The sequence below is a fragment of the Oncorhynchus mykiss genome, chromosome 18 (genome assembly GCF_013265735.2).
Source record: "Oncorhynchus mykiss isolate Arlee chromosome 18, USDA_OmykA_1.1, whole genome shotgun sequence".
In the NCBI taxonomy this organism is placed as follows: domain Eukaryota; kingdom Metazoa; phylum Chordata; class Actinopteri; order Salmoniformes; family Salmonidae; genus Oncorhynchus; species Oncorhynchus mykiss.
Window position 1 is genome coordinate 36,926,045 of NC_048582.1, and position 15,159 is coordinate 36,941,203.

Here is a 15,159-nt window from a genome sequence, read left to right on the forward strand (position 1 = left end):
GACCAACGGTAGCATTACCACTGACCCTGCCCGTTTATGTTCTTGTCACACTGACCCACCCATTTCCCAGGTGATAGATTCTCTTACGCGTACATCTGCTGAGAACTATTCTCTCTCGCTGTCTCTAGGCGGCGTGTATTCCAGTGTTGCTCAGTAATGGTTGGGAGCTGCCCTTCTCTGATGTCATCCAGTGGAACCAGGCTGTCATAGAAGGAGATGAGCGATTGCTACTGCAGGTAACACACACGCATGCGCGCGTCTCACACGTTCACAACAGGTCTGGAATCAATTGTTTGAACCCAGTTGATACAGGAAATAACCTGACATTCAGCTAACCAATACCCCCCCCCCCCCCTATAAAAAAAAAACAATCTTCATTTTGGAAAGGACATGTTAAAATCATAGAATTGACTATTAAAAATGGAATTGACCACAACAACATTAGGCCCATGTGCGCTCGCATGTACACACACACTCCCCCTCACACATGCGGTTGTGGTTAGGGATTTGGAAATTGAATTTTGAGGGAATAAAGCTGGTGACAGGAGGTTGAATGGGTCCAAGCACATCAGAGAGTCAGGAGACCATTGAGAGGTGAATCTCTCTTTCAGATCAAGAGATGTGAGAGAGGAGGGAGGGAGGGCCTTTGCTTCCTCAGGTCCCTATCATTAGAAGAGCTGTTATATGGTAGACTAGGTTAAAAGGTGGAGTCAACAGGCTACCTGACTGGCCTTTTAACATCACTGTAGAAGATGCAGACTTCCCTGCTAGGCTAACTTGATTTAATTCTAATCAAATCACATTACTTTATCCAAAGTAATCGCCTGGTGTAGGCTTACCGGTTAAGTGAGTCTATTCGGTATGTTTCCTATATCAGCTAGCCGACACATTCATAGTAGTTTAGGAGAATGAACGGGGTGAATTTGGGCTATTTTCATTTGGTGCCTATGGAGCGACCCTTTTTACTTTCCTCTACTAGAACGTAGTGTCATCATGTAACATGGAACTTGCCTGAAATGTTGGTTTCAGGTAAGCCATGTGCTATAAACAGATGTAGGTGAGCTAGGATAGCTGCCGGGCACCTTTCCTGAACCCAAGCTCTCCCTCTTGCAAAACAATACAATTGATAGGGGATTTGACTCTGGGTGGGTTGAGAATGTAGCTAGATCCTGACCACTTTCCCCATCTTCCTCCATAGTAAGGGTTATTGACTGTCAGTGGGTTGAGTCAAGTATAAACTGCTAGGGGCTGTTTAAGTGGTTCAAAAGGTTTACAGCCACAGGTAAAAATGTAACATACTGTAAGAAAAGGTTAGTCTTTTACCAGGCAGTGTAGAGAGCAGTGTCGTTCTATGAAGCACATTTCATTCTGAAGATTCTGATTGTATGCAACGCGATAAAACATTGACCTTGCCTGCTCTGCCCTCTCACCTTTGCTCTCTCAACCCTCCTCTTTCTCAACTTGCACCCTCCCTCGTCTTCCTCTCTCCCCCAGGTCCCGTCTACAGTGCGCGCAGTGGGAAATGAGTGGGTCCTGGCTCTGAGGCAGCGCACTCAGATGCTGTGGGAGGCTTACTTCTCCTCCGTGGACAAGATAGTCCTCACCACACTGGAGGTAGGTGAGGAGTCCTGTTAATTAAGCACAAAACGGGAGAAAACGGACTGAAACAGTACCTGGCCATTGTCCAATGCTTGTTTTTTGTTTTCCGTGGCATTTTTTTGTTTGTTGCTGCGATGTGCTCTAATGAACACGACCCAGGAACTAAGAGAGAATGGATTGACCTCAGATTCATTTGTATGGGATTGTTGTGGATTGGGTGTTTTGTTGTTATACTGGCACCGGCTGGTCAAAGTGAGGAAGTGCATGTACTTAAGATTGCTGCGTTTGTATTCTTGAGGTGATTACTTTGGTTTTGCACACACAAAGTTGGCCAGCCCATATGGACATCGATAATTCAGGTTTGAACTAATGGGTACATCAGGGCGTTCTCCCCTCAAACGTGCTCACCTTGTCATCGCTCTCCCTCTCTCAGATAATCAAAGACCGGGTGTTCTCCCACATCTCCAGAAATAAGTACATGTGGAACGCCTTACCAGGAGGCCTGCTCGTCCTGCCAGAGTACTCCACACACTTGGCCCACTTCCCCTTCTACTACCTGAGCTTAGGTAGGGAACCACACCAGACTGGACTGGTCCCGACCTAGTTCAGACCTACCTGACTAAACTGGCTCATCCATATAATTATATCTCATCTATAGGGTCTCCTATAATAAAACACAAATGTATATTTCATAAAGTTTATAATCATAAGTATACAAAGCAAATCTAATATTTGTCTCCTACAGTAAATATGTTACTTTCAAATATGAAACGCTGTACATGGTAGATTGTACTTTTACTAACTTATCCTCCTCGTTCCTTCCTGCAGGGGTCAGTCCAGGTCAAGAGTTCACCGCCATCATCCATGCCGTCTCTCCGTTGGTCTCCCAGTCTCAGCCAATCATGAAGCTGCTTCAGGTGGTCTCCAAATCCAAATACTGTTCACAGGTGAGTGTGTTGGTGAAGAGGTCATAGGTAGCAAATAGACTGCTCCATATTGCTTCATTAAGCCTATTAACCCTTATGCTTATTGTGTCTCACTCTATTCCCTCCCCCTCTAGATCATCATCCTGTGGAACAGTGAGAAGCCGCCGCCCCACAGGAGTAAATGGCCACCCATGCCTGTCCCCCTCACTGTGACAGACGGTAGGAGGAAGGTGAGTGACAATGACGTCGCCAAATCCCAAGTAAGGCTACAGGAGGGGCAGAATGAAAGTCATTCCTGTCTGCCTCTCTCTGTAAGTCTACCCCCCCCCCCCCCCCAAACCACACTGAATCTATGGGAGTAAAATGCTTCCTTTGTCACTGCTCGTCATTCACACATCCGTGACATTGACTCACCCTCTCTCCCCCCGTGCCACAGACCTCAATGGAGCGGACAGTGTCCCTGTCATTCCTTCATTATCCCAAACACAAACCAACCAATGTCAAACTTAACAAGGAATGGAAATGACCATCTCTCAATTCCCCTCTCTCCAGACGAGCAGTCGTTTCCTGCCCAACGTGGCCATAGAGACAGAGGCAGTACTGAGTCTGGATGAAGATACAGTCCTGCTGACCAGTGAGGTATGACCTCCCATTACAACTATACACGGTGGTAGAAAACACACACACACACACTTTACCCATGCAACTGTATTCACTCTTCGCGCAGGTGAACTTTGCCTTCTTGGTGTGGAGGAGTTTTCCTGAGCGTATCGTGGGCTACCCCCCTAGGAGTCACTTCTGGGACCCGGTGAAGCATGCGTGGGGGTACACCTCCAAGTGGACTAACGAATACTCCATCGTTCTGACGGGAGCAGCCTTCTACCACAGGTACTGTAACCATAGATTCCATAGAACGGGCCTCCCCATTCAAATGAACCAGTCAATTTGCCAGGGTTAGAGGTTCCAAGCCCTTTCTATGGATTCTGTTTCTATGACTACCATCGTGTACAGCTGATCAGTTGATCTACTGACACACAACAGAAAAACATAGTAAACCAATGAAGACCATTAAACAGACGGTCTATGAGCTGTGGCTACTACTTGAAGCCCTTACATTTTGCCCGTAGAATGTATTACCAGGCTTAATGTACAGTTCAATATCCCAACCAACAACTATTTCCTTGCCATTTTAGTGATCACTTTGTTATCTCTGACCCTTCCATTACCTCTCCATCAGGTACTATCACTACCTGTTCTCCCACTACCTGCCCCCCTCACTGCGGGCGCTGGTGGACCGCACTTCCAACTGTGAGGACATCCTCATGAACTTCCTGGTTTCCTCCGTCACCCACCTGCCACCAATCAAAGTGGCCCAGAGGAAGCAGTACAAGGAACTGCCCAGCCCACAGGTGAGGCGACACCCATCGATGGTGAATTTGACCAATGAGCTGCCCAGCCCACAGGTGAGACCACTCCCATCAGCTGGATGTCTGACCAATGAGTTATTTATTGCTGTAGTTGTGATACTGTATATAAAGCATAACATTTGTCCAAAAAAGTTACATTACATTTTTCTCAAATTTTAAGATCAACCAATACCAGAATGACTTGATAGACCGCTTATTAACCAGGGTTAGACCTGTTGAGAGTTCAACCTGTTATAAGATGTATTTTTACACAACAATAATCATTAAATCCTTCGCCACAAATAGTCGGTTATTGCTGCATAACAATAACTTGCTCCGGTTTATTTTTGTAAAGATGAGATTATCCCAGACCGTATGTCACAGTGGCGGTTATCTCGTCCGACTCTGTCGGAGATAAGAACAACCCTATTTGTAGCAGTTCCCTAGTTTTCTGACAGGCAATACACTGTACAACATCCTTATCAGCCTATAACAAAGATTGAGAAATTGTGATACCAGTAATAGTCTACATTAGTGTACATTCCCACGGTATACAGAACCATAATTCCGTCTGTACGTTAATGTTATGTGCGTACGACGACCTGGGTTTCTAACTCACCCTCTTCTCTCTCCACATCTTTCATCCTCCCAGGGTACGAAGATGAGCGCTCCGTGGGCCAACCCAGAGCACTTTATCCAGAGACAGGAGTGTGTGAACAGCTTTGCCAGATGGTTCGGCTACATGCCCCTGGTCCACTCCCAGTTCCGCCTGGACCCCCTGCTCTTCAAGGACCAGGTGTCTGTCCTGCGCAAGAAGTACAAGGACCTGGAACGTGCATGATGGGGACCGAGACAGAAACACTGTGTGGAGGCCTGGTCTGGTGGTTAAATGTAGACAGAGCCTGGTGATAAAAGGAGGGAGGGGACCTAAAGCTAAGAGAGACTCCGCCTCCAGGGGTCTGAGACAACAGGCTATTGGAGGAGTAAACATATGGAGGAAGCCTTATGTCCTCGGTGAATGAACACTAGAAGATGCCACTCACTCCCATTGCAGTTTGAATGGAGTGGAACTTCATATCAAAGGAAGGCGCCAAGTGGACAGTTAATGGTGCAGTGCACTCCAGCTGGTGTATTTCTACAGTACACCGGCGAGTTGAGAATGTCGCACAGCGATTGGTTCATTTCACGTAACTATAAGACCAATAAAAACAGTGCAAACGGCAGATTTTAAAACAGGTAGACTTCTGACATCACAAAGCATCACTTCAACTGCATTCACCAGACCCTTAAAAGTATCCAAGGCAAAGCAGACATTTCTCACAACGTATTTATTTTGTAGAAAAAGACCTATTGCTTGTGCTTTCTCCGAGATCATGCGCAGTGTACAAAAATAGATTCACACTTCCACAGCAGTCGGCATGCAAGGTTCTTAACCCTTAAGGTAAGCAGGGGGGTGTTGCCCAGCACTCAGGAAGCTAACCTCAAGAATAATGCTAAAACACACAAACACCTGAGATAAATAGCTGCCAGTGGCGATGAGATCCCATTGTCTTCAACTCAGCTTACAGGTGACAGTCACTAGTTGGGACACAAAGAATAAGGGCAGATTTTTTTGCTGATACTAGATCAGCCTTTTGTGCACTGAGTAAAATTCACAACACTGATTTCAAGTTTATTTAGCTGGTCCTGAGTCGTTGCTTACCACTCAAAAAAAAGGCTTGGCAAGTCTGAACTCATAATATCGGAGTAAAAAAAAAAAAAAAGAAGATACTGACAGTACAAAACATTTGTAGTAAACTCAGTTCATTCAATGTCTCTGAAAGCACCATACTGTAAAGGTAGATCACCAAAAGCTTCTAGCAGTCTGTCTCACACAAGTACAACAATGGTTGGAGGTACTAGGGCCAAGAGTTTTCTGGGTCAGGAAAAACCCATGGCCCCTAGTGGGAGGGCATCGTGAAGTGCAGTGAGGGAGAGTTCATCTGTGATATCATTTCCTGAGTGTCAGCATGGCGTTGACGTCCCATAACAGGTTCCTCATCTGGTCCATCAGAATCTTCATCTCCTGGTTTTTCTGCCTCATCTTCTGTGAGAGGGACCATGACACACCGAACCCAATCAGATTCAAGGGAATGTAACATCTCTGTACTAACTATTGAATCAGTGACATACAGACGAAGTGGACATGTCACAAACCTCCAGCACTTCTCGTCTCTCCTGGCTTACAGCCGGACTGCAGGGCTCCACTCTCACAGGGGCCATCTCCTCCCTTACATATGGCACCAGCTGGAAAGACAGACGTGTGATACACTAAGTTCATCACATCATTGGCACACATAAACCAACTACAGGACAATATACTGTCAACGGTGACAAAGTACAGACAGAAAAACAAGTAGAGCTTGTGTATAGCCAGAAAGACAAACACTAGAGGGCCGAATCGTACTGTGCTGGCTCGGATATTTAATTTTTCACATGATCCATACCAGCATAGTTCCAGCAACTATGGTGAATGCATAACCAAGCCAGCCCAATACAGCTTGGATAGACTCAGTAGAGCGAAAGGTCAATGGAATAATTTTTTTACATAGATTTAATTGAGCCCTACCTCTGAGGGTTCTTCCTGCAGGTCAGAGGTCATCTCAACACAGCGCTCGTAGAGAAGGCGGAGCTTGCGAAAAAGCAGGGCGAGCTGACGGAGGTGCTCCTGGAGTTTCCCGAAGCGGTCCTGATACACAGCCTGGCTCTGGGTCACCCCGTTAGGCAACTGATAGATGGGGAAAGAGGGGGGGATAACCACAGAATGACGCTAAATAGTGTGTATCTTTTTGAACGGCAGTGTGTATGTATGTTGGTAATACACACACACTCAAAAGTTTGGGGTCACTTACGTTTCCATGTTTTTGAAAGAAACGCACAATTTGTGTCCATTAAAATAACATCAAGTTAATCAGTAATACAATGTAGACATTGTTAATGTTGTAAATTACTTTTGTTGCTGGAAATGGCTGATATTTAATGGAATATCTACAGAGGCTCCATTATCAGCAACCATCACTCCTGTGTTCCAATGACATGTGTTAGCCAATCCAAGTTTATCATTTTAAAAGGCTAATTGATCATTAGAAAACCCATTCTCAATTATGTTAGCAAAGCTGAAAACCGTTGTTCTGATTAAAGAAGCAATACAACTTCTTTAGACTAGTTGAGTATCTGGAGCATTGGCATTTTTGGGTTCGATTACAGGCTCACAACGGCCAGAAACAAATGTATTTTGAAACTCTGCAATTTCTCACATGGAATAGCCTGACAAGAAACTGAAGATCTTGACCAACGCTGTATACTACTCCCTTCACAGAACAGCGCAAACTGACTCTAACCAGAATAGAAAGAGAAGTGGGAGGCCCCGGTGCACAACTGAGCAAGAGGGCAAGTATTAGTGTGTCTAGTTTGAGAAACAGAAGCCTGAAGTCCTCAACTGGCAGCTTCATTAAATAGTACCCGCAATGCTGGCTTTCTAGGCAGAGTTGCAAAGAAAAAGCCATATCTCAGACTGGCCAGTAAAAAGAAAAGATTAAGATGAGCAAAAGAACACATACACTGGACAGAGGAAGACTGGGAAAAAAGGTATGGACAGACGAATCTAAGTTTGGGGTGTTCAGATCAAAGAACATTCGTGAGACGCAGGAAAAATAAAAAGATGCTGGAGGAGTGCTTGACGCCATCTGTCAAGCATGGTGGAGGCAATGTGATGGTCTGGGGGTGCTTTGGTGGTGGTAAAGTGGGAGATTTGTACAGGGTAAAGGGGATCTTGATGGCTATCACTCCATTTTGCAACGCCATGCCCTGTGGACGGCACTTAATTGGAGCCAATTTCCTCCTACAACAGAACAATGACCAAAAGCACAGCTCCAACCTATGCAAGAACTATTTAGGGAAGACCGTATGGTACGTAAGAAGTGCCCATCAAGCCAATCCAACTTGTGGGAGGTGCTTCAGGAAGCATGAGATTAAATCTCTTCAGATAACCTCAACAAATTGACAACTAGAATGCCAAAGGTCTGCAAGGCTGTAATTGCTGCAAATGGAGGATTCTTTGACGAAGGCAAAGTTTGAAGGACACAATTATTATTTCAATTAAAAATCATTATTTATAACCTTGTCAACGTCGACTATATTTCCTATTCATTTTTCAACTGATTTCATGTATGTTTTCATGGAAAACCAGGACATTTCTAAGTGACCCCAAACTTTTGTATGGTAGTGTGTGTGAAAATCTCACACACACACTACCAGTCAAAGGTTTGAACACACCTATACATTCAAGGGTTTCTTTATTTGTATTATTTTCTACATTGTAACATAATAGTTAAGACATCAAAACTATGAAATCACACATAGAATCATGTAGTAACCAAGAAAGTTAAAACAAATATATATTTTATATTCTTCAAAGTAGCCACCCTTTGCCTTGACAGCTTTGCACACTCTTGGCATTCTGTAAACCAGTTTCACCTGGAATGCTTTTCCAACAGTCTTGAAGGAGTGCCTACATAGGCTAAGCACTGTTGGCTGCTTTTCCTTCACTCTGCGGTCCAACTCATCAGAAACCATCTCAATTGGTTTGAGGTCGGGTGATTGTGGATGCCAGGTCATCTGATGCAGCACTCCATCACTCTCCTTCTTGGTCAAATAGCCCTTACACAACCTGGAGGTGTGTTGGGTCATTGTCCTGTTGAAAAACAAATGACAGTCCCACTAAGCGCAAACCAGATGGGATGGCGTATTGCTGCAGAATGCTGTCGAAACCATGCTGGTGAAGTGTGCCTTGAATTCTAAATGAGTGTCAGCAGCAAAGCAAATCCCACACCATCCCACCACCTCCTCCATGCTTCACGGTGGGAACAAGACATGCGGAGATCATCCGTTCACCTTCTCTACGTCTCACAAAGACATGGCAGTTGGAACAAAAAGTCTCATTTGGACCGGTCCAATTTCCATTGCTCGTGTTTCTTGGCCCAAGCAAGTCTCTTATTATTGGTTTCCTTTAGTAGTGGTTTCTTTGCAGCAATTCGACCATGAAGGCCTGATTCACGGAGTCTCCTCTGAACAGTTGATGTTAAGATGTGTCTGTTCCTTGAACTCTGAAGCATTTATTTGAGCTGCAATTTCTGAGGCTGGTAATTCTAAGGAACTTATTCTCTGCAGCAGAGGTAACTTGAGGTCTTCCTTTCCCGTGGCGGTCCTCATGAGAGCCAGTTCCATCGTAGCGCTTGGTTATATCGACTGCATTTGAAGAAACTTTCAAAGTTCTTGAAATGTTCCACATTGACTGACCTTCATGTCTTAAAGTAATGACTGTTGTTTTGCATTGTTTTCTGAGCTGTTCTTGCTATAATATGGACTTGGTATTTTACCAAATAGGGCTATCTTCTGTGTACTACCCCTACCATGTCACAACACAACTGATTGGCTCAAACGCATTAAGAACAAAATAAATTCCACAAATGTACTTTTAACAAGGCACACTTGTAATTTAAATGCATTCCAGGTAACTACCTCATGAAGCTGGTTGAGAGAATGCCAAGTGTGTGCAAAACTGTCAAGGCAAAGGATGGCTACTTTGAAGAATCTCAAATATAAAGTATATTTTTGGGGTTAATACATGATTCCATATGTGTTATTTCATAGTTTTGATGTCTTCACTATTATTCTACAATGTAGAAAATAGTAAAAATAAAGAAAAACCTTTGAATGAGTAGGTGTGTCCAAACTTTTGACTGGTACTGCGCATATATACACACTATAAACAGTATTATTTTGAATCTCTATTGGGGGGGGGGGGCACACACACACTCGATGAGACTGACAGACAGCACATTTTAACTAACCTTAATTTCATCAGGTGAAATATTTCTCCCCAAACACCCATATCAGCAGACATTTAAATGAGACACGGATTTGAATACATATGATGTGAAAGCATAATGTATCAAATTAATGTGTCGAACCTTTGGGAAACACTGGCATTACCTGTGTGGCTCGTGTGATCTGGAAGATCTCCATGGTGCGTGTGACGATGTCCTGGACGGTCTCCTGACCGATTCGACAGAGGAACACAGGGGAGATCTCTCTCAGGGCTCCCTGAGGGAGCATGGGAGGCTGGCCGGGGCCTAAGCCTGGGGGCAGGTGGGACTGCTGCTGCTGGGAGAGCATACCAGCCAGACCAGGCCCCTTTTGAGGTAAGGGTGTAGCCATATGGGACCTAGGGAGGGGTAGAGGGACTCAAAGTGGAGGAAGGGAATGGGGAGGGAGGTCAAAGGGTGAGAGGGGGTGTGGCACAATGGAGTTCACAGGTAAGCAAGCACTAATTTGCAAATTTGCACAAGAAGCTTTTATCAAATATAAAAATCAAAAGGATACTGCTTTACTTAAAAGATTTGTTAAACCAAGCTAAAGATATTTGGGGGAGGCATTAACCTGTGTGGCTCAGTTGGTAGAGCATGGCACTTGCAATGCCATGGTTGTGGGTTTGATTCCCACGGGGGACCAGTACAAAAAGTATAAAACTGTGGGCTCTGGATAAGAGTGGTCTGCTATATGACTACAGGTGTTTTCACACTTGGTCTCTTTCAGACAGTTCGCTTAATTTTTGTGCAGTGTTGGAACTCGGCCTCTCAAGAGCCACAAATGCGAACCGAACTCAGACCACCTCTCGAGATGGTCTCAGTTTGGTTTGCTTTTGCAGCTCTTTTGAGGGGTCAGAGTTACGTTCTGTTTCCTGTTTTAGGGCAATTAGAACACAAAGCTCCCCAGGTTCACTTGTCCTTATTCCCACACCACACACTAGGCTACTGCAACACCCTGCCATAGCCCTTCACATTGGTGCCAAAAAAAAGAGAAAATTATGATGAGCAGTAGAGGTCGACCGATTAAATCGGAATGGCCAATTAATTAGGGCCAATTTCAAGTTTTCATAACAATTGGAAATCAGTATTTTTGGGCGCCGATTTGCCAATTTCTTAAATATATATATACCCTTATTTAACTAGGCAAGTCAGTTAAGAACACATTCTTATTTTCAATGACGGCCTAGGAATGGTGGGTTAACTGCCTCGTTCGTTCAGGGGCAGAATGACAGATATCCACATTGTCAGCTCGGGGGACCCAATCTTGCAACCGTACAGTTAACTAGTCCAACGCAATAACGACCTGCCTCTCTCTCGTTGCACTCCACATGGAGACTGCCTTTTATGCGAATGCAGTAAGCCAAGGTAAGTTGCTAGCTAGAATTAAACTTCTCTTATAAAAAACAATAAATCATAATCACTAGTTAACTACACATGGTTGATGATCTTACTAGATATTATCTAGCGTGTCCTGCATTGCATATAATCTGACTGAGCATATAAGTATTTGACTTGAGCGGTGGTAGGCAGAAGCAGGCGCGTAAACATTAATTCAAACAGCATTTTCGTGCGTTTTGCCAGCAGCTCTTCGTTGTGCGTCAAGCATTGCTCTGTTTATGACTTCAACCCTATCAACTCCTGAGATGAGGCTGGTGTAACTGAAGTGAAATTGCTAGCTAGTTAGCGTGCGCTAATAGCGTTTCAAACGTCACTCGCTCTGAGCCTTCTAGTAGTTGTTCCCCTTGCTCTGCATGGGTAACACTGCTTCGATGGTGGCTGTTGTCGTTGTGTTGCTGGTTCGAGCAATACTAAAGTGCCTATAAGAACATCTAATAGTCAAAGGTCAATGAAATACAAATGGTATAGAGGGAAAAAAAAGTTATAGAATTCCTATAATAACTACAACCTAAAACTTCTTACCTGGGAATATTGAAGACTCATGTTAAAAGGAACCACCAGCTTTCATATGTTCTCATGTTCTGAGCAAGGAACTTAAACATTAGCTTTCTTACATAGCACATATTGCACTTTTACTTTCTTCTCCAACACTTTGGTTTTGCATTATTTAAACCAAATTGAACATGTTTCATTATTTACTTGAGGCAAAATTGATTTTATTGGTGTATTATATTAAGTTAAAATAAGTGTTCATTCAATATTGTTGTAATTGTCATTATTACAAATAAAAAATAAATGTTTAAAAAAATGGGCCAATTAATCGGTATCGGCCTTTTGGGTCCTCCAATAACCGGTACCGGTATTGAAAAATCATAATCGGTTGACCTCTAATGAGCAGTATTGCAGAAAAAACATGATTAGTAATTATGTAAATAGTCAAGGATGCACAGAAATTCTAAAATGCAAGGAGTTTTCAGTTCAGATGATTTGTTTGCAATATGTGATCTATAGGCTAAGAGAGCTTCATAAACTGCTTATTCAATTGTGGGGGTTGAATAGTGTGAAAAGACAACCTATTTGGTGAGAATCACAACATAGAGCTAAAATGGATTTTGTACCCTTAAAGGGATGGTAGCCTACATTGGATGTACAATTTTCAATTACAGCATTATGTAATCTGTTACCAATAATATTTACAAGTTAAAAGTATCTTCTGATTACAATTATTATGACTCATCTTAAGCAAATGCAATCGATTAGTTTTCAAAATGTAAGTAGGCATATGGTATGGCTAGCTGTCCAATAACACATTCTGATGGAATAGCTTGTCCTGCACTTTGTAAAAAACCCAGTGTATTGAGTGAATGTTGGGAAAAGATCTTGGTTCCTTTCTAAACAGAGCAATGTGAATGCAAAGATGACTCGGATCACAAAATAGGTGAAGTGAACTGGCAAAAGAGTTGAGTCCTCATTTAAAGGCAAGGCCAGCTTGAATACAAAGAGAACAACTCTTTAGCTTTTCGTTTGTTTTTACCACAGAGTTCACTTTAAAGAGGACTATGTCAATCTAATTAACAGCACCCTTGTTATGCTAGCTACTAATTTGCTAGCCCAATAATGGACTAAATGAGCTTAATGTTACTCATTATGGTCCAAGGACCTTGCATGTTCTGTTTAAAGGAGAATTGGCTCTGGAAGCCAAAACAGCCAAATACTTCCATCTACACGTGAATCGATTCTCAAATGTGGTACTGTATATATCCCTGTACTTTCAAATCACATTAAAAATAATCTCACAAATTCAAAACACACACCGTTTTAACCTTTTTTTGAACGATAGGCTGAGGGGGGGGGGGGGGGGGGGGGGGGGGCGTGCCTGCCGATTGGCTACAATTGCACACTATTACTACTAGTACCGAAGACGAATGAGTTCAACGACTCTTCTGTGTAATGGGATTGAGAGTCTCGACCAAGGGCTACTAAGCTAACGTTAGCTAGTTATTCATGGAATAGAAACGTGTGTAAATTAATTGTATACCAAAGAGAATCATGAACGGTCTAGACTTGGATAGCGTCGACTCCCGCCTAGCTAAATTAAACAAGCGGCGTGATTATGTTAGCCATAGCTAGCTAGTTAACGTGTTAGCTTGCTAAAGGATGAATTAAATACTGTGAAGCATGCGAGTGAAAATTAAAAAATACATAAACTTACGGTGTAAAATGGTGTCCTTACAATTGTCAGCTGTGACTTATCGTAGCTACGTGTCTGTTTTATTTGTAAATGTGTTGTTCCGACGACTCAACAGCCTCTTTCAAAGAAGACAACCGCGTTAGCTTGTCAAACACGTCACTTCCGGCTTCTATGGGACTGTAGTAGTACATTTATCCACTAGGGGATAGTACAAGCATAGAGAGCAATGATTAGAGGCACAGTCCATATCTTGAATTTAAGGCATACCATAATAAATCACAATTCCCAAACTCAGAATTGTCCTACAAATAAGGTGCCATCTTATTCAATAAGACTGTGGAATAAAAACATATACACTCTTAAATTCAGCAGTACTAACCATAAATAAAATGATTTGTTATAAAGAAAATATTTTTTTTGTTCTATTAATGCCACAAGTTATAGCATTTGTAAATGCAGATGTGTGCAGATATTGTCTATTGAGTCCAGATATTGGTTACTTTTGATAAATAACTAAGGAGAACCATTGTAACCTTTTGTACAAGGTGAGTTTAAGTGCCTTAAACTTCAGACAGACACAGTGTAACACGGGTGGGTGTTACACTTCGGTCTGTCACGATCGTCGTAGTGAGGAGACCAAAGCGCAGCGTGATGTATTCACATCTTTTAATGAAAAGACTGAAAAACACAACGTACACTACGACCGTGACCGCTATCAAAACTGAGTGCAAACATGCAACATCTCATAGACAACAACCCACGAACCCAAACTGGAAAATGGCAACCTAAATAGGTTCCCCAATCAGAGAAAACGATAAACAGCAGCCTCTGATTGGGAACCAATCCAGGCCACCATAGACCTACAATATGCCTAGACTAGACACACACCTAGACATACAAAACACTAGATGAGACAAAAAACACACTTACCACCCTCGTCACACCCTAACCTAACCAAAATATATAAAGAAAACAAAGAATACTCAGGTCAGGGCGTGACACAGTCGTGGACTATCCAGAGGAGATGGAGGAGACAATGAGCGAGGTGCCTGATAAAGAGCTCTGGGCCTGTCTAAGTAACTGACTGACGCTGCTCCCTCCGCTACTGCCCAGCCTTTCTGAACTGCCTGGCTGAACAACACCTTATCTGAAGCTGTGGAAGACCATCGCCCAAGACCTGCCTTCTTCTTCATGTGGCTTTCCGGCAGACTAGATGCTGTGTTGCCTATTGCTGCGGATTACACGTTTTGGTCACAAAAAAAAGGGAAATGGGGAATGGGAAACTCCTATACTCCTCTGTAAACTGGTCATCTCTGTATACATGTCGCAAGACCCACTGGTTGATGCTTATTTCTAAAAACCCTCTTAGGCCTCACTCCCCCCTATCTGAGGTACCTACTGCAGCCCTCATCCTCCACATACAACACCTGTTCTGCCAGTCACGTTCTGTTAAAGGTCCCTAAAGCAAACACATCCCTGGGTTGCTCCTTTTTTCAGTTCGCTGCAACTAGCAACTGGAAAGAGTTGCAAAAAAAAAACACTCAAACTGGACCTTTTTATCTCCATCTCTTAATTTAAAGACTCAATTATGGACACTCTTACTGACAAAAAGGCATCTGCATTGTGTCTCGCCACACACCACCCACCACCCACCACCCCCTCTTTTACGCTACTGCTACTCTCTGTTTATCATATATGCATAGTCACATATCTACATGTACACACTACCT

General features: G+C 43.2%; 2 protein-coding genes and 1 non-coding gene across 7 annotated transcripts in view; 2 read left to right on the plus strand and 1 right to left on the minus strand.

Annotated features, from left to right (window-relative positions):
- ext1c (exostoses (multiple) 1c) overlaps positions 1-5,694 on the plus strand; it is a 76,611-nt gene extending 70,917 nt beyond the window's left edge. For 2 of the 5 annotated variants that reach the window (XM_036952643.1, XM_036952642.1), the window contains exons 4-12: positions 129-236; positions 1,495-1,614; positions 2,033-2,165; positions 2,428-2,546; positions 2,660-2,785; positions 3,078-3,164; positions 3,253-3,413; positions 3,763-3,988; positions 4,584-5,694. In XM_036952643.1, the coding sequence (XP_036808538.1) occupies positions 129-236; positions 1,495-1,614; positions 2,033-2,165; positions 2,428-2,546; positions 2,660-2,785; positions 3,078-3,164; positions 3,253-3,413; positions 3,763-3,988; positions 4,584-4,772 (1,269 nt within the window). In that variant the 3' untranslated portion in view covers positions 4,773-5,694. The remainder of the gene's footprint in view (positions 1-128; positions 237-1,494; positions 1,615-2,032; positions 2,166-2,427; positions 2,547-2,659; positions 2,786-3,077; positions 3,165-3,252; positions 3,414-3,762; positions 3,989-4,583) is intronic. The other 3 variants (XM_036952645.1, XM_036952644.1, XM_036952646.1) reach the window with 3 other exon arrangements.
- Positions 5,256-13,604, minus strand: zgc:114119 (Med30 domain-containing protein). Its single transcript, XM_021571825.2, has 5 exons — positions 13,451-13,604; positions 9,965-10,196; positions 6,540-6,698; positions 6,128-6,217; positions 5,256-6,017 (listed from the first exon to the last, which is right to left on the minus strand). The coding sequence occupies exons 2-5, from the start codon at positions 10,187-10,189 to the stop codon at positions 5,922-5,924; spliced, it is 570 nt and encodes a 189-aa protein (XP_021427500.1). The 5' UTR covers positions 10,190-10,196; positions 13,451-13,604; the 3' UTR covers positions 5,256-5,921.
- Positions 10,414-10,483, plus strand: trnaa-ugc. The gene has a single exon. It is a non-coding gene; the product is annotated as a tRNA-Ala (tRNA).
- Positions 13,605-15,159: the final 1,555 nt, after the last annotated feature.

Bases quoted from the DNA above. Each gene is read 5' to 3' on its own strand.
- zgc:114119 (XM_021571825.2), bottom strand. From the start codon at position 10,189: ATGGCTACACCCTTACCTCAAAAGGGGCCTGGTCTGGCTGGTATGCTC. The intron at 6,218-6,539 runs GTAGGGCTCAAT...CTGTCTTTCCAG, and splicing joins TGCAGGAAGAACCCTCAGAG to CTGGTGCCATATGTAAGGGA. The intron at 6,018-6,127 runs GTTTGTGACATG...TCCCTCTCACAG, and splicing joins AGAGACGAGAAGTGCTGGAG to AAGATGAGGCAGAAAAACCA.